Source organism: Emydura macquarii, unplaced genomic scaffold (genome assembly GCF_026122565.2).
Source record: "Emydura macquarii macquarii isolate MOO-44397 ecotype Brisbane River unplaced genomic scaffold, CSIRO-AGI_Emac_v2 contig_2897, whole genome shotgun sequence".
Taxonomy (NCBI): domain Eukaryota; kingdom Metazoa; phylum Chordata; order Testudines; family Chelidae; genus Emydura; species Emydura macquarii.
In genome coordinates this window covers 44,794,464-44,813,939 of record NW_027133034.1, presented here as the reverse complement: position 1 = coordinate 44,813,939, position 19,476 = coordinate 44,794,464, and the positions used below count along the sequence as shown (strand labels likewise).

General features: G+C 41.3%; 1 protein-coding gene across 4 annotated transcripts in view; it reads right to left on the bottom strand.

Moving 5' to 3' along the window:
- Positions 1-6,799, bottom strand: part of SSBP2 (single stranded DNA binding protein 2) — a 272,413-nt gene extending 265,614 nt beyond the window's left edge. For all 4 annotated transcript variants that reach the window (XM_067568988.1, XM_067568989.1, XM_067568990.1 and 1 more), the window contains exon 1: positions 6,741-6,799. In XM_067568988.1, coding sequence (XP_067425089.1) covers positions 6,741-6,799 — 59 coding nt within the window. The remainder of the gene's footprint in view (positions 1-6,740) is intronic.
- Positions 6,800-19,476: the final 12,677 nt, after the last annotated feature.

The following is a 19,476-nucleotide window of genomic DNA, read 5'->3' as shown; positions in this document are numbered from 1 at the left end:
AAAAACTTAAAATCAGAATGAACAATCTCACATTTCTCATGGTGATGAATACCACAGAAAGAGCATATTTTGTAGGGTGGGTTGGGGTGGAGGAGGACAGAATACACAAGGAGGGAAAGATGATCTTTTATACTTTAGCTTTTGCCACCCCCCTCCAGCACCAGCTCTCTAGTCCAGCAAATTGCTTAAGCACGTACTTACTTTTAACTATGTAAATAGCCCTGATGAAATCAATAGGACTACTCATATGCTCAAAGTTACACACTTATTTTAGTGCTATCCTGGAATGAACAACCTCATACAGCTAATATCCGCCATTACCACTTGTGTTATATCTAAAGCATAATCGGGTTTATAACTGTAATTCAGACCCTTCAGGGTAATTAAATACCCATATAATTGAAACCCTTTCTAAAAGTACCTGCTCAGTGATGCAAAGACATTGCCTCATAATGGTCAATGGCAAACAGATGAAAAACGTTTGTCATTTCCAAAACATTCCATATGTGGCCCCCCTTATCAAAATGTCTTGCATATTTCAGCAAATCTACATATAGGGTCCCATAATAGTATTCCTGCAACCAGTACATTTATTTTTACAGGCAGCATCCACATACCGTACAATACAACCTGATGAATCAAATCAACATGGAAACTCAATTCTAGTGGATTTTTCAAAACAATCTGGATTAGCCTGACAATTTTGTTTTCATATTTAGAAATTTTAAAACTGCCCTCTACAGCCTTAAAAATGTTTTAAGATGGCAGGAATAATCACTATATCAGCTCCCTAGGATTTATTCCAAATAGTTTTGAAATAAGGAGTTCTAGAATGAAGATGTGCTAAGAGATTTGGGAGGTAGAGGGAACAAAACTAAAAAACTTGTTAGTGAGTCCGTCTAAGGTCAACTTCAGCCAGAGGAAGTTGGCTTTTGCCTTTAGCTCTCAAAAAGATAAAACAGAAAAGTAAAAGAATTGGAGATGCACTGGATATCAGCATATCCTATAACTCAGGACTTCAGAAACTGAATCACTGACTTCTTAGTGATGAGTAGGAAATTTGCCCTGGTGAGAGTGATAGGCCTAAACTATTAGTTTCTTTTGAGTATAAGCATTCACTTTTAAAAAATAAAGCTTCCAACCCTTAGAGTTGCAAAGATAATTTTCATAATATGAACTGATGTAATTCTACCTTCCTGAGTTTGCATATAAAATACTCCAGAACCTCTGCTGCTGTTCACAGATTTGCTAATAGCAGCAGAGTCAAATTCAGAAAACACTGGTCAGTGTCAGTTTCTCCAGAGAACACTGTGGGCACCACTGAAACTTACAAGAATTGTGTTAATTTCACCCTGTTATTGCTTGGGAAATTATTCCGAACCAGGACAGACACTGTAGCTATTCATCTAAAAGACCCAAAAAAACAAAAATTAGAAGAACAGAGCAGAGGAGACCTTTTTCCTCACAACAGGAATCAGGTTCAAAGAAAAAAAAAGAGAACAATCTCCTATTTCTCTTCAAACAACTGGCTGGCAAGGGTCAAATTTGCAAGACACATACCAGCCAGACTAATACTAAAGATGAGAACGGTCAACGACAGCACCTGAATAGGAATCCAAGCACTCTTGTCTCCCCTATAGTTTGGGGATGGAAGAAACCTAGGGTCCTCATTAGACCTTTGATCCTAACCCATTAAAGTCAAATGGGAGATTTGCCTTTGACTTAAATAAGCAAAGGATCAAGTCCTGGGATCATTTTTTTGGCTCTTCTATCTTTCGTATTAGCTCTTCCCAGTAGGTTTACTCCTCTGATTAACAAGCACCTGGTAAATCTTTCAACCTCTGCCTACTGGGGGAAAAAGCACCCTGAAATCCCTGGTTTAGAGGTCTGCTGATTAACTGCTGAAAGATCCAGATTACTGAAGATACAAACAACTGTTTGTATGTGTTGGTGAACTGAATAGTTTCTCTTCTAAATCTAATTTTGTCCATGAGTTCTTTCATATTATTTTTGTTCCTTTTTAAATGTTTTTAAATACTAATGTAAATAAATCTCTAATGTTCCACAGTTACTCAGAGAGAGTGGCTTGTAAGTAAAGGTATAGCAGGGTTCACAAAGAATGTAAGATCCTGATCCTGCTTCTACTGAAGTCAATTTATGGAGTTTTGTCATTAAGTGTAGTGGGAATAGGTTCAGGGCCCTACTCTGAATTAATCCACCTTTGATGCAGAGGAGGAAGTTGGGGGGATACATTCTGCTCTGAGGAGACAACAAAAATGGGTATAGAGAAAAATTGGAGATCTTTTTCACAATACAGATGAGTCTTATTTGGCCTTGGCACAACACAAGTAGAAGAGGGTTATTGTTGAATACAACTTTCCCATCCATTATGTGAGTAGGGTAGCCTGACCCCAGAATCAAGTTACCACTCTTTCACTAAGATGGCGGGGAAGTGGGGGAGCCTCTCTGGGTTTTTTCCTTCCATCCATCTTCCATTTTTAATCTTTGTTCTTCAGAGCTACTCTGTCCTCCTTTTTAGTGTTTTACTTAACTATGCCTGTTTGCGACAGAGTTAAATTTAGAGGAAAATATTTCTATCTATTCACTTTAGATTTGCTGTTAAGATACTTTAAATGAATGACTTGCCTCTGATGTCAGGTGGGAGAGACAAAAAGAGTATAAGAGGAAACTCATAATCTTTACAACTGAAAACTTGCCAAGGGCTATTGTAAGTGATATATTAGACTGAAAATTGTAAAGCATACCTAACATATTTTCTTTATTTTACTTAAGAAATATTAAAAATGGCATTGATAGCAGCATATAATATAAATATCCGTCCAGTAAAACACATGACCCTGGGATCAATCCACATGTCCATGACACCTGATTTTAAAAAAACAAAACAAAAGGTGTGCAGACCATTTTCCATTCTTCAAAAATTCTCCATCACTAATGAACTCCTTGTACAGAATTTCTGTCACCAGTACTCATATTCTCAGACAAGACCCAACCATGTAAACTCAGACTAGTATATTTTAAGAAATACTTCATATTAACTCAGTTTTAACATGTTTAAAATGTATAGTAGTAACAAATCTCCTAGATAATTAAGCATAGATAACCAGGTGTGAGAGTATATAGTTAAACTAAACAATTTTGCATTCTGCAAACTTTAGCAGATATTTTTCTCTATTACACAGTGGGGGGAGGGAGATTTTGTGTGTGTGTGTGTGTGTGTGTGTGTGTGTGTGTGTGTGTGTGTGTGTGTGTGTGTGTGTGTGTGTGTGTGTGTGTGTGTGTGTGTGTGTGTGTGTGTGTGAGAGAGAGAGAGAGAGAGAGAGAGAGAGAGAGAGAGAGAGAGAGAGACCCCATTGCAGAAATCACCAACTTCAAACAAACAAACAAAAAAAGGGTTCAGTATGTTGTTATATTGTAACCATTGCAAATTCCTCTTAGGAAACACCATAACCAATCCATATATTTCTTGTTTCAAAACTAAAACTCTTTTATAATAGTGGTTAATTTTTCAAATATAATTATTGGTCATAGTCTTCTGTGATTAAATAAATACTTTATATCGGTCGAGTCAAATATCCCTCTTATTCCTATGGTTTTCAAATCATCACAGCTTCATTCAGAAGTTAGGAAGAGGTTTCCCTCTGTAGGGATACTCTTCTTGATCTGATGACAAATGTTCAGTAGAACCAGAATCAGACATCTAGCCTGGGAAAGGCATTGCACTGTGATAGAAAAACACCAAAACAGACAAAACCAAAATAATATGGATCTAAGGAAGGAAAAATATCTAGTAATAATAGTTAGTAATGCATCTTGCTCTACTGATAAAGAACCTGAAAACATCAAATGCAAAAATTCTGAAATGTAGTATATATAATGACACATCAGACCAGTAGCCAAGTTTTTTTCTTAATTCTAAATTATTTTCATGCATAACTGTAGTAAACAAAAATACTGTGTAGTAATCAATCAGTTTAAAAGTGATCCACCTGAAATGTTGTACATTCATAAGGTAACCCTTACATGAGCAGTATAGATTTCCAGCTGCTAGTTGTAATGAATGGGAGATGGAATGTATTTAAATCAAATAGCACCATCTAGCAGGCCCCCCATAACTTCACATAGGAGGGTAGTTATTACTTGGTGATAGCTCAGTTTGCCAGGCCTCACTTGTAGAATATTAAAAATTTTTATACTGCACATTAAAATAGCATTACCTTATTGGTACAAAAGTTTGGAAGAAAAGTAAGGTAAAGAGAAAAGTTATAAATGTTAAAGTTTCAGCCCTAAGATTAAAAAAAATTAAAATATTGCAAAAACTTCATGATGCAAGCCATACAGGAAGTAAAACTAAAATAAATCTACAAGGTCATCATTCTGAAAGTCAGATTCATCTGAGGGTCCGCTTATAGATTCCACAGCAAGATAATATTACAGTCAGATTTTAGCGATTTGCAAAGTGGATGGTAAGTGGTCTGCATGAGGCAAAAAACAGCTGAAATTCTAGTTTCTGTACACAAGTCAAACAAAACAATGTTTGTCCTAATATATGATAATTTAAGTCTTTTTGAAAAAATATTTTTATAAAAAGCACCAACGGTTGATTAGTCTGTTCAAGTTCTGTCTCAAACCCCATTCCAGCAATTAGCATTTCTTGTCAACAGTTCCCTCCGCCGTTGTACAATTCCCTATTACAAAGTTATACTTATAATTCCCAAACATCATACAATAACAATGCTTTAAATCTCTTCAAGCATCTCCCTCTCCTCTGTCTGGCAGCAGAGATGCCTGGCCTGCTACTGCTCTAGGAAGTGTGTGTGTGCCAGCCTTTGGAATTAGGAAGTGCAGCTCCTCTCTAAAATGCTGCAATAAGGAAAACTTTTAGGTGAAGGTTCAAAACAAACTGCCTGAAGAAAAATTCAGCAGTCATGTCTGGACTATTCATTTTCATGTTAAATGCAATTCTGGGGCTGTGGGCAATGTGCTGTGCAATGTGATTTCTGCACAAGACATATACAAATAGCTTTTCTGGCTAGAGGTCCCCTAGTTCCCTCAATTGCTTTATCTTGAGCTTTCACAGGCTGCAGCAGACTGACTGAATGGACCTGGCCTGAAGAATTGAAGCTACCTACTTACTATACACTTCCTTCTCCCCCTCTGCTGTACTCAGCCCATCATACATGGGCTCTTCCTTCTCCTTCACAATAAGCACCTCCTGTCTGTGCTTCACCAATCTCAATAATGCAAACCAAGGCTGCAAATACAGCAAACTTAAAGGGACACCATCAACTTGAAAGTCACATTTCTGTCTAATCATATTGTACCTACTATAATTACAAGTAATATCTAACAGTACTACAACTGAAGGAAGCTAGCCAAGTCACTTCCTCCATATTTTTCCAGTTTATTTATTTGGTACATTTGGTTGCCCTGTGTGTAGTCAGTTTCACTGTTTCCCCTGTACATTCAGTTAGTTTCTCCCTCTCTGAAAAGATATTTGTAAACATAATCAGGTGAACAGAAATACACTTACACAATTTATTTTAAAGGATGTTTTTAAAAATATCAAGATATGATATTTAAAGAGGACTTCTCAAAAACATTGTTTTTTAAGATAAGTCAGTTTTTACAAATTCAAGTTCTTGGTGCCCTTTTAACATGTGTGCTGGGGATGCAGGGGAAGGGGATCCTTCCCTCTCCATCTAAATTGTCACTGGCTGCATTGCTGGCACTATCGCAGCACACACTTATAATTACCCACACACTCCCTCCACAAAAAACAGTACCATTTCCCCTTCTTCCCCAAACCAATAGGCCCTAACAATCTCTCTGTATTCCTCATACACCCCCCTTTCACCTTCTCAAACCACAACAACATCCCCGCTAATCCCTTTCCCCCACTCACAATAACCCGTTTCACTCCCCAAGAACAATGCACACAACCCCCCCAGCCCTTCCTCCCCTACGCACACCAGTCCGTTCTCCTGCCCGCACCCTAGGCTGGGATGTGGCTGGGAGAACAGATCAAGGCTCTGAAGGGAAGGACAGGGGGAGATACTAGGTCCTGACAGAAAGTTGAGAGCTGCCGAGTTACAGGCAGCACACGGAGCTTCTGCTTCTGCCTCTCCCTCCCCAGCGGGAGCCCCACAGCAACGCGGCCCCCAGCCGCACAGGCTCTAGGCTCTTTGTTACCAAAGTTATTCCAACACTTTCCCCGGCACAGACCCGCTTTGGGGACGGGAGCAAGGGAGGGGGGCCCTCCCCCATCCTGCTCCTCCCTCCAATGCGAGGGGCTCAGGCGCCCTCGCTCGCGCGGCACCCCCTCACCCCCACCCCACAACGTGCGGGGCTCAGCCATCACCCGCCTTTCACCCCGCCACGGTCAGGCGCCCCTGTCCCACCTCCCGCCCAAGCGCGGGGAACTCAGGCACTCCTGCCACCGCCAGCCCCCGGGAGCGAGAGCAGCTCACCCCCCCCCCCCCCCCGTCTTACTCTTCCCCTCCGCCCCCGCTCGCCAGCGCGGGCTCGTACACCCAACTCCTAACCCCGGGTCCTCTGCACCCCAAGCCCCTGCTGCCCCGCTCCGGCTCCCCGCTGGCTCCGTGAGCGTGCGCGCGGCCCCCTCTCCGGCGCGCAGGAAAGTTACTTTGTGCAGGGTCTGTGCGGGTGTGTGCGCCCCCCGCCCAGTCCGGCTGTGCGGTCCGGCGGGCTGTACTCACTTCTCCCTGGCCTGGCTGTCGGACGGGACGCTGCTGTTGCTCTTGCCTTTGCCGTACATGCCTGCAGAGAGCTCCGACTGTCACGCACCTGTCAACCCATCACAGCCTCCCCGGGAACAGCCCCGTCACCATGGAGACGCTGCCACACACACACCCTATTGGCCCGCGGCAGGTCTGGGCACGCCCCCCACACAGTGACTGACAGGCTGAGACCAGGACAGGCTGCTCCCTCCTCCTCCCCGCTTCCCCCACCCCTCGGTTCCTCCTCCCCCTCCCCTCTCGCGCTCTCCCTTCTCCGGCGCAAGGGGGAATTTGAAACGGTTCTAGAAGGATTTTAAACAACTGGCTGTTCTGTGCGCTCGGCACCCCCCCTCCGCCGCTGCCGGAGAGGGAAAGCGCTGGGGAGAGAGGGAAAGTGCGGACTGGACTCCGCAGCCAGCGGCACCCGGTAGCTTCAGCCCCCTCCCCACTCGCCCCCCACACACCGCCCAGCCGGCGGCACGGGCCGCTTCAGCTCCCTCCGCCCCCGCCGTCTGATCCACCGGCACAGGCTGCCCTGTCCCCTCCCCCCACGGCGCTACCACCCACCCACCCACCCACAGGCCGCCTCAGCAGCGGCCAAGGAGCTCTGCCCCACCGCTCAGCCAGCGGCGTGCACGTTGGCTGGCCCCGGGTGGTCAGCGGGCGGAGTGAGAACTGCGCGGCCCCCCAGCACAGCCTGCCTCAGCGCCCCTCCCGGCCCCCGCCCCCCACTGCTCAGGCGCCAGAACAGGCCGCCCCTGCCCCCCACAGCTCAGCTCCTAGCACAGCCAGCACCAGCTCCCCTCTCTCCCCACTGCTTAGCCCCCTGCCCCCCACAGCTCAGCTCCTAGCACAGCCAGCACCAGCCCCCTCCCCCCACTGCTTAGCCCTCTGCCCCCCACAGCTCAGCTACTAGCACAGCCAGCACCAGCCCCCCTCCCCCCCACTGCTTAGCCCCCTGCCCCCCACAGCTCAGCTACTAGCACAGCCAGCACCAGCCCCCTCCCCCGCCCAGCCCCCTGCCCCATTGCTCAGCATCAGCCCCCGCACTGCTCAGCCACCAGCACAGCCAGCTTCTGAGTCTGTCCCCCCACGACTCACCCCCCTGTCGCCCTCCCCCCACGGCTCAGCCACCAGAACAGCCAACATCAGCCGCCCCACCCCCCTCTACCGCTCAGCCACCAGCAGGGCTGGCCTCAGCCCCCCTGTCCCTTCCAAAACTTTTTTTTTACAGTTTCCTGTTATAACTGTGAATAGGCTTGTTCTGGGGCCTGATTCATTATTTTTGAATGTTTGCGGTTACATACGGAGGGTGTTTTGCCCTCAGCACTGAGGCAGCCTACCAGCCTGTGCTGGTGGCTGAACAGTTTACAGGGGCAGGAGGCTGAGGCAGCCTGTGCTCGTGGCAATCCCTTAGAGACTGGCCTAGTCCCTCTAGGGGGTTGTGAAGAAACTTTCAGTGAAGGCAGGTTATCCCACAGCCTTCTACTGCAGGGTTTCTTGCACAACATCAGAAGCATCTGGTATTGGCCACTACTGGTAATGGGACTAGATGTATCCCTGATCCAATATGGCAATTCCCATTTTCTTATTATCCAAATGAAAAGAGAGGATCTCAACAAACAATTTAATGTGAACCAAAATTGTAGGATTTAGAACAGCTTTAGGAACTCCCATATAAAGACAATTTTTTTTAAATGTAATTTTTTTAAAGCTACACCAGGGAGATCATTTTCATGTGAAGACACCCACCATCACTATTGTTTACTACATTATTTGTCTGATGGTAGCTCTCAGAAGTTTGTCAGAATTGTGGCCCTATTGTGCTTAAGAACAAGAGCAGCCACAAGAGCAGACCAGTGGTCCATCCAACCCAGTATCCTGTCTTCTGACAGTGGACAGTGCTAACTGCTTCATAGGGAATGAACAGAACATGGCAATTTATCAAGTGATCCATCTCCTTTCATCCAGTCCCAGCTGCTAGCAGCCAGAGGTTTAGCAGCTCCCAGAACATGGGGTTGTGTCCCTCACTATCTTGGTGAATAGCAATTGATGAACCTATCTTCCATTAACTTCTCTAATTTTTTTGTGAACCCAGTTATACTTTTGGCTTTCACAATATCCCCTGGCAACAAATTCCATAGACTGAATATGTATTCTGTGAACAAGTACTTCCTGCTGTTTGATTTAAACCATTAATTTCTTTGAGTGACTCCTCATTCTTGTGTTATGTAAAAGAGTAAATAACACTCATTCACTTTCTCCACAGCATTAATGATTTCATAGACCTCTATCTTATGCCCCCTCAATTATCTCTTTTCCAAGATGAACAGTCCCTGTCTTTTTAATCTCTCCTCATATGGAAGCTGTTCCATACAATTACTCATTTTTGTTGCTCTTCTCTGTGATTTTTCCAACTCTACTACATTGTTTTTGAGATAGGACAACCAGAACTTCATGCAGTATTCAAGGTGTGGGCATACCAGGGATTTACATAGTGGCATTATGATATTTTCTGTTTTATTATCCAGCTCTTTCCTAATGGTTCCCAACATTTTGTTAGCTTTTTTGACTGCCACTACATACTGAACAAATGTGTTCTGATAACTATCCATGATGACTCCAAGATCTATTTCTTAAGTGGTAATGGCTAATTTAGACCCCATCATTTTGTATGTATAATTGGTATTATGTTTTCCAATGTGCACTACTTTGTATTTGTCAACATTGAATTGCATCTGCCATTTTCTTGCCCAGTCACCCAGTTTTGTCAGATCCCTTTGTAACTTTCACAGTCTGTTTTGGACTTAACTATCTTGAGTAATTTTGTATCATCTACAAATTTTGCCACCTCAGTGTTTACCCTTTTTTCCAGATCATTTCTGAATATATTGAACATCACTGGTTCCTTGAGGAACCCCACTATTTACCTCTCTCCACTGTGAACACCGAACATTTATTTCTACCCTTTGTTTTCTCTCTTTTAATCAGTTACTGATCCAGGAGAGGACCTTCCTTCTTATCCCATTACTGTTTACTTTGCTCAAAAGCCTTTGGTGAGGGACCTAGTCAAAAGCTTACTGAAAGTCCAAGTACACTATATGCACTGGCTCACCCTCATCCACGTGTTTGTTGACATCCTCAAAGAATTTTAATAGATTGGTGAGGCATCATTTCCCTTTACTGTGTGTCTGATAATTCTCTACTTTACTATTGTTTTGACCATTTTGCCTGGTACATAAGTTAGGCTTATTGGCCTGTAACTGCTAAGATTGCCTTTGAAGCCTTTCTAAGAAATCGGTGTTACATGAGCTATCTGTCAGTCATCTGATTCAGAGGCTGATTTAAGTGATAGGTTACATACCCCTGTTAGGAGTTCTGCAATTTCATATTTGAGTTCCTTCAGAACTCCTCAGTGAATATCTTTTAGTCCTGGTGACTTATTACTATTTAATTTGTCAGTTTGTTCTAAAACCTTCTCTAGTGACACCTCAGCCTGGGACAGTTCCTCAGATCTATCACCTATAAAGAATGGCTCAGCTGTGGGAATTTCCCTCACATCCTCTGCAGTGAAGACCGATGCAAAGAATTCATTTAGGTTCTATGAAACAGCCTTGTCTTCCTTGAGTTCTGATTTAGCACCTCGATCATCCAGTGAACCCACTGATTATTTGGCAAGCTTCCTGCTTCTGGTCTACTAAAGAAACATTTGCTGTTAGTTTTTGTCCTTTGCTAGTTGCTTTTCGAATTCCTTTTTGGCCTGCCTAATTATACTTTTGCATTTGACTTGCCGGTGTTTATGCTCATTTCTATTTTCCTCAACAGGATTTGACTTCTGATTTTTAAAGGGTATCTTTTGTCTCTAACTGCCTCTTTAACTTTCTTGGTTAGCCCTGGTGGCATTTTTTTTATCTTCTTACTTTTTTTTATTTGGGTTATAGCTATAGTTTGAGCCTCTACTACGGTGGTTTTTAAAAGTTTCCATGCAACTTGCAGGCATTTCACTCTTGTGACTGTTCCTTTTAATTTACATTTAACTAACCTCCTTGTTTTTATGTAGTTCCCCTTTTGGAAGCTAAATGTTACTGTGGTGAGTCTCTAGGTATTTTCCCCCTTACAATAATGTAAAATTTAATTTCATTATGGTTACTATTACTGAGCTGTGATGCTTGGTGCTGTACAAGCAGCAGTTCTAATCCTACAGACATGTATGCGCATGCTTAATCTTATGCACACCATTCTCAATTTTAATGTGTAAGTGAAGAGTGAGAAACAAAATGACTTTATTCTGCTCCCTTATTCACACTGAATAACACGTGCTTTACCACAGAGTTCAGTGGGGCTGCTTATGTAAGTACAGTACTCACCATGAGTAGAGGTGGTATAAACAAGCCCAGAAAAGGGAAAGGCAGGAAGGGCAGACAAAGAATCAATAAAGAGGAAATAATTTGATAGAGGAAGAGGAGGGAGAGAAAGAAGAGACAAAGAAATTGAGGGTCAGGGATCAAAATATAAAATAAAAGAAACAGAAAACAGCTGAGTAAAGAGAGACAGAGGAAGAACACAAAGGCTAACACAGAGAAGAAAGGAGAAACTTCTAGCTGGTAAATGATCATTACAGTCCCAAGTACTGTTCTCATGTAGATCTCTGATTGTCCCATTTGAATGTATTGTGAAAGCAATTACGTGTGTCACCAAACAAAAGTATTGACTATCTACCTAGGGGTATGTCTGCATATAAACCATGGCAGCAGTGTTGCTGTAGTGCTTCAGTGTAGACACTATCACTATCTATGCCATGGCAGGGGTTCTCCCATCGGCATAGATAATCCAGCTCCCTGAGAGATGGTAGCTAGGTTGACAGAGGAATTCTTCCATCCTAGCACTGTCTACACTGGGAATTAGGTTGGCATAACTACATCTATCAGGGGTGTGGATTCTTCACACTCCTGAGAAACTTAGTTACACGGATGTAAGTTCTCAGTATAGACCAGCCCCTTATGGTTTTATATTGCTGCCCAACACTACAGAATATATACCGTACATTTTAAAACCTGTGTCAGTAAGTTTCAGAGCTCGAGTTTACAGACTTGTGCTTCCTCTACGGTGCTAAAAACAGCTGTGTAAGTATATGGGTTGCGTGGGCTGGATGTTGGGCTCTGAAGCCCACTCCTGTCCCTGGACTTCAGAGCCTGAGCTCTAGCCCAAGCCCAAATGTCTACACAGCTGGTTTTAGTGGCATAACACGAGCCCAAGTCTGAGACCTAGACTCTGGGACTCAGTGCTGTGGGTTTTAAAATGCAGTGTAGACATACCTTGAGTGCCTTCCATGTGAAATTGATAGCAATAGTGATGCCCCAACTGGACTTTATGGAATATTTGGCTCTTCTCTCTATTCATGGTAAAAACTCTTCTTGAGGTATATTGAATTGGTTTTGTTGATGGGTAGATAATGTTTGTGTCTAGTTTGGAAATTTTGTTTTGGGCTGGTTGGGTTTGGGTAGAACAGAGTGTCAATATGAGTGTTGTTCTTGCAATGGTAGAAAGGTTTTCACATAAAGGAAAATTTTGCAGTGTTTACTAAATATAATTAGACTCTGGAATCACCTAATCTTTGGAAATTTGTTCCATAACCAGATGTCCTCAACTGAGAAAGCTGTGTCCCCAGCTTTCACATTTTGCATCCAGGGCACTGTGTCTCAGCAGCTCATAGTTTGAAATTCAGCCTTTAATGTAGTTGAGGCTTGATCCATTAGGGGTGGGCTGAACTATGAAAGGGGGGGAATGAACAACTAAGAATTGTAAAATTTGTTCTTATGGACCCTCATGTCTAGTAGTGAAATTCAAAAGATACGGTCAGAACTGTGCTTTGACATCCTCCAGTGAAAGGCATATACAAGTATTATTACTTAATCATGGTGTATGAAAAGAACCAAAATACTCATAGAACTTTGTTTGAGATTTGCCAAGTTAATGTCACAATTGCCTTCACAAGAATGCTATCATCATGTATTATGTGTTATCAATACAGTGCAAACAAAACATTGTCACCTGGATACAAAAGTTTGTTTAATTAACAGATAAATTAACATGAAAACATCCAAACAGTCTTATGAAGTTTTGTGTCATTAGTTCTCTTTTTAAAATATTTACACACGTACATAAAACATATCTGTGCCCTTGCTCAAATCATTTTGAGTACAAACACTGTTCTTTGCAGCAGGATTGCATCTCATGGGGCCAATATTGTAATTAATGAGATTTGAAACACATATACTGAGACAAATTAAGATCCTAATATAAAAAATGAAGATCCATTGTTTTTGTTTAAAGGGCAGAGGGAGGTACTTTAAAGCTTCTTAGTTCAAAACTGGAAAGGAATTCACAATGTATTTTTAGAGTGGTATAAAAAAAATCTCTTACATAATGCTGATTAATTCTTAGGTTTGAAGGAAGAACACCAGGCTTTGTGTGTCAGAGTGTTGACCAGCTGAGCCACTAAGGGGATGGTTTTGGTTGGATTTTTTTTTTTTTAACTTCTAGATATAGAATACTGCAATTACTCAACTATTACAGGATTTAGCTTTTGTTTGGGCATGTATGAATATTTTTCTCTTTCTGGAATCTGCATCTTATTCTTGGAAGTCTTTATCATTTTAAAACATATGTTACATTATATCACCCTGCTTGAGATATAGGATAGCTACAAACTGTTTTTTTCTTTTACTGCAGCTAGTTATGTTGTCGAATAACGTTAAGAATGTCTGCAGTGGCACATTACCAGTGCAGCTCTGTCACAATGGCTATGTTACTTATGTAGAGCCACTAATGCTCCACTTTCTTTATATGTTTATTGTAATGATGTGAATAATCAATTTAAAGTTCTTTTCATTTTATGGATTTTTCAAAATCCTAACTATTATAAATGGTTGAGTTCAGACAACCTTTTCTTCGAAGACATTATATTTCAATAGATCCAGTCATTAAATGACATTTCCTTATTTTTAATCCTCGTTATACCTGTGTAGTTTTGAAGTGCAGCTGGAGTGAAATTTTGGCTAGCTGTCACATTTTAGAAGTAAGTGTAATGGGGAAGAATAGGCTTGGTCTTTTTCAAAAGATGTTTTTAGGTTAGCCTTGGGGACCTCTAGAATTTCTTGTCCCTTTTTAATATCTCTCCATAGTTTCATCTCTCCATGGAATTTCTAACTAGGGACCTGATTCTGCAATCCTTAATCACTGGACTACTCACATGAATAAGGATTGCTCACTTGAATAAGGGTGGTCCTACCTCATCATTAGAGTCAATGCAAGGAGCAGAAAAGCAAAAGAAAAGTTCCGGTTGTTGCTGTCTTCCAATGGGAAAGACATCAAAGGCAGGTGGGTCTGGCTCAACTGCAGTGAGAATGGAAGGCGTAAGAGAAGGCTCAAACAGACAAGGCTGGCTTCATTGCCTGCCAGCTTGGTGTCCTGAATTCATGACACCAGAACTCTCTTCCCCAGTACAGTTTCCCTTTATCCTCCAGCAGAGCCCACTCTTTCACCCCTAATTTCTTTTGTAAGTACTTGTTCAGTCCCCTGATAGAAGTTCCCAACACTTGAGGTGCATTCCTTCTAGTACTCACAAGATTGTTTGATTGGCCAATGCTGTGATGATAGAGGGTTCAGTCTTGTGAGGTGCTGAGCATTCCCGCTGAAAGGAGTTGAGGGGCATTCAGCATCTTTCACGATTGGGCCCAGTGGGCTAGATTGTGCTTTTATGACAGCCCTCATTAAGGGTGGGTGAGGCGCAGTCCCATCCCAGGATGCGTGCAGGGTAACATGCAAACACTAAGCCCCTTCACCAGGTGCAGCCTGCTCTTCTCTTCTTGCTGGTCCTGATTTGCAGACTTTTGTTTGAAAGTTGGTTATAGCCCTGCTTCATCATTGTCCCTTTGGGCTTCTACAAAGAGCATAAGGACAGCATTTCTGCCTGGTCTTTATATAGGACATTCAAGGGGAAGTAAAGGCTCTTTGCACACTCCTCTGATAGTGTTTACCCATGTGAGGGCCACACAGAATCTTACTCACAAATAGCATTTCCTAGCAGATGTCAAGGCACTTAACACTAGAAATAACTTTAAAAATAATCAAACCAAGATTAGCCTATTACGCCCTCTGGCACAGTGTGGGCCAGTGTGAATGTGTAACACATACGGTCAGATCACTATTCTGGCTTCCTGTTTGCTTCCAGGTGCTAATCAAGGTGTTGATGATGATGATGATTAAAGCCTTATGCGACAACAGGTCTTTGTCCATAATTTATAGTTCATGACAAAAGGATAACAAACTAAAATTGCTTATATGTTTTAACAAGAGGCCTGACTGAAACTAGATAGAGCCAGACAACCTAGTTATGAAAGATGGTATCTGTGCTAGGTTGTTAAGCATTTGAAAGACAACTATTAATTATCATTATTGCCTCAATGGTCCATCTTCTAGAGAATGCAAGACTCTAAAGTGTGTGTAGGTAACTGGAGAAAAATGGTTTGGAAAGTGAGGATAACTGCCCTAGATCAGGTTAGGGGGAGTGCATTTCCAGGGGAATAAGAGACTAATTGGGCCCCAATACTGCAAGGAGCTCCATGTGGGCAGAACCCCTTTGCCATTAATGGCACTCCATGTAGGTGCAGGTGTCTACCCACATGGACCTTGCAGCACTGGAGTCTTGGTCTGATTCAACTAGTATCATGTATAGAAACAAATACTTGTGTCAGAACAGCCTATGTTATCTTATTATTTGCTGTGTCACAACATTCAGCACTGTTTTATGAAAAAAGGATGAGCTCATTATGGAGTAGCTAATAATTTCTGATGTAGTCTGACACAGGCAGACTGCTAACTTCAACAGTCTCAGCTACCATAATAGCCACTTGTTTGTTTTGTCTTTAGAATTAGTCAAAAAGTGTCTCTGTTAAGATTTATTGATGAGGTTACATATCATAGGATGCAGAACTGAGGTTGCACAGGTGTATCAGAGCAGAATTTGGCCCTTAGCCAGTAATATATCAATACTAGAGCAAAATGCGTTCAGCACCCTCAACATTTTAAAATTTATTAATCTCTATTTTTAAAAAAATATTCTAACACAAGCAAAAGCAAACAAACTGAGGATCTGGAAAAATAAATGGCCAAAGCTATCATACTGTGACATCTTTGGCAAACCTTTAAACAGTTTTATAAAACAAATACTGGGTGATGTTCTATTCCCTGGGTAGCTTTTTACCATGAGATGTTCATACTTAATATAAAAGAGGATCAAAATAGTTCAATTTATTCACATATTTACTTAGCACATATCAGTGAATTAAATATCATCCCAATGGTATGACACATCAACCATGCTATATCAATATGTTCAAACATACATTAGCTCTTTGGGATTTTTCTGTCCTCCTTGAACTGATAAAAGCTATAATAACCTGTGGAAGAGAGATCATTTCAGTCTGCATTATGGGCTTAATCTTCTAAGGAGCTGAATTCCCTGTACCCCCAATGAATTCAGAGGGGATGAGGACATTCAATACCTCGCAGGACCAAGGCCTTCCTTCTGGACATATAGTGTATACAAAGTAACCCTGACATTTGTGTGTTTGCTTTTCATGGTTTTAAAAACGAATATGACTTTTCATGTACAGTTAAGAAGGGAAATACTGAAAATTGACTAAAATTTCACCCTATATAATATTTTGAGTTTCAGGCTCAGGAAAAGGATGGTAATGACAAAAAACACGTGGCTTATTCCAAATGAAAGCTGTGCCAGATCTGATTGATGACTGATTGGCTGGCCAACAGCAGTGTTAAAAGTAAAAACAAAGCAAAAAACTTATTCAGTCAGGAAATGGCTTATTTATAAAAATACATTTAAAAACTTGCATTTATGCATATGTTGTCTCCTCTAACTAACTGAAGTATACAATAGATCTTCAGAGCCGAGTAGAATACAACAAATCAATAAGTAAGCAATAGCATGCAAGGCATACAGGATGGGCTGATTGAAATCAAAGCAATTTAAAGCACCGATTTTAATCATGATTTAAATCAGCAAGAAGGAAATTTTGATTTAAATAATCAATTTTAATATTGTTTTGCATTTGTACTTTTCAGTTATTTTCCTAAGGAAAGGTTGATTCTGATTGGTTGGTAACCATTAAAACATGTTGATTTATAACTAAATATAGCCTTTACACTAAATTTGGTGCTTCTTTTTGTTAACCAGGAGGATACACTATACTGATACACATTTATTTAAGCAATTATATAGCCTAATTTACGTTTATTCAGATCCTTAATGTTTATATTTTTATTATGTTAGAAAATGGTGAATAAAGAATATTTTTACTAGATGATGAGTCACTTTTTACTTGTGATTTGTATCAAGTTCTATCTGGAAATTCAAATTTAGTTAAAAATGCACAGAAATGGCACTTTAAAATTGCTTTTTTATTACTTAAATAAAATTACTTTACATGTGCTGGATATATAAGGAAAACAGTTTATTAAAACATGTTGCATTTAAAACTAACTGATTTATTAAATAAAGTATTATCTGTAGTTAATGAATTGAACTGATTGTTTCTGGTCACCAATGTCTGTCAACATTTTAGAACTAGTAGAGCTCATCCTCTCACACCTAGTTTTCATTTATAGACTGGAAAAGAAAAACAAACTTTCCTGCATTTTCAAATCCCCAGTTGTTTCTTAACTTTGAATGGTCTAGTCACTGAGCTGAACTAGTAGAATAAACTGAAATGAAGAAAATATCCTCTCTCCATCTGCAGAAGAAAGCTAATGCTGTCAAAAGCTGGTTTAGCTTCAGTGTTTAACTTTCTTTAAAACTTGTTTGACTTTCTTTAAAACTTCAGTACAAAATGTGTACTGATTAATATTTTTTTTGTTTTGTTTTAATTTACCACATTATAGTAAATTTAGGCTTTAACTATGTTGTCATAATTTCATATTTAATTTTAAATGGGTTTATTTTAAAAAAATAAACCTGTATGTAATTTAAATTAAAAAATCCAGTTGTTAAAAAATCGTATTTTTTAAATCATCAATTTTTATCTCCCCTGGAGGCTTATTATTCATAGAGCATACCACCAGGTCCAGCAACCATCTCAAAGTAACTAAGGGAATCAGTTCAGAAATACTTTGCAGTGCATAAAATCAAGAGACAAAGTAAGATAATATCCCATGATTCTTCAGATTGTTTATGTTAGCCTGCATTGAACCATGAGTACATGGAATCTTTGTCTTACCATTTAAAGGTAATCACTCCACAGTCCTTACCTTGTCAGTCTTGTACTATGTTTTATGGGATTAACTGGGGGACTGATGAACATTATGCAGCAAACTTTGGAAAGCCTTGTCCACACTGCAACTCTGTACTACAAATACAAGCATGTCAGGGGACCCAGTTACAACATAGTGGTCATATGATCCATATAACTAGTTCATGTATGGCCCTGGTGCCTAATGAATCCCAGAGGGCACCATGGCACTGAGGAGGCCCAAGGCCAGTGGTTCTTTAATACGTTGTAATTAGTGTGGATCCTGCTGTAGATGTGCATGCACCTTATGTGCGTAAAGACCAGATTTTTTTCTTGGCCAGCAATGTCTGTCACATGCACCCCATGCCTCCTTTATGCTCCCATAAAGATAATAAAGGGTGGAGCAGCCCCAACCTTATGTCAATTCCCTTACAATTCAAAATCAGTGTTGCAGATCACTCCAAAAGCACAGATGAAGGGTAGGTTGTGGGATCCATACTGACTACAACATCTCAAAGAACCACAGTTACTGTTAGGACAGTAACCCTTCTTTCTTCTTCAAGTATGTGTTGGTGTGGGTTCAGGCAGGATAGGCAGAGTGAAAAAGGTGGAGGAGTTGTACTGTATGTAAGAGAGCAGTATCACTGCTCAGGGCTCCAGTATGAAAGTGGAGAAAAGCCTGTTGAGAATCTCTGCATTAAGTTTAGCGTAACAAGGGTGATGTCTTGGTGGGCATCTGCTATAGACCACCAGACTAGGAGGATGAGGTAGATGAGGCTTTCTTCGGATAACTAACAGAAGTTTCCAGATCACAGGCTCTGGTTCTCATGAGGGACTTCAATCACCCTGACATCTGCTGGGAGAGCAATACAGCAGTGCACAGACAATCCAGGAAGTTTTTGGAGAGTGTTGGGGACAATGTCCTGGTGTAAGTGCTGGAGGAACTGACTAGGGGCCGAGCTCCTCTTGACCTGCTGCTCACAAACAGGGAAGAATTGGTAGGGGAAGTAGAAGTGGATGGCAACCTGGGCAGCAGTGACCATGAGATGGTCAAATTGAGGACAAAAGGAAGGAAGGAGAGCAGCAGAATAAGGACCCTGGATTTCAGAAAAGCAGACTTTGACTCCGTCAGGGAACTGATGGATAGGATCCACTGGGAGGCTAATATGAGGGGGAAAGGAGTCTAAGAGAGCTGGCTGTATTTTAAAGAAACCTTATGGAGTGTGCAGGAATAAACCATCCTGAAGTGCAGAAAGAATAGCAAATATGGTAGGCAACCAGCTTGGTTTAACAGAGAAATCTCCAGTGAGCTTAAAAACAAAAAGGAAGCTTACAAGAAGTGGAAGCTTGGACAGATGACTAGGGAAGAGTAAAAAAATGTTGCTCAAGCATGCAGGAGTGAAATC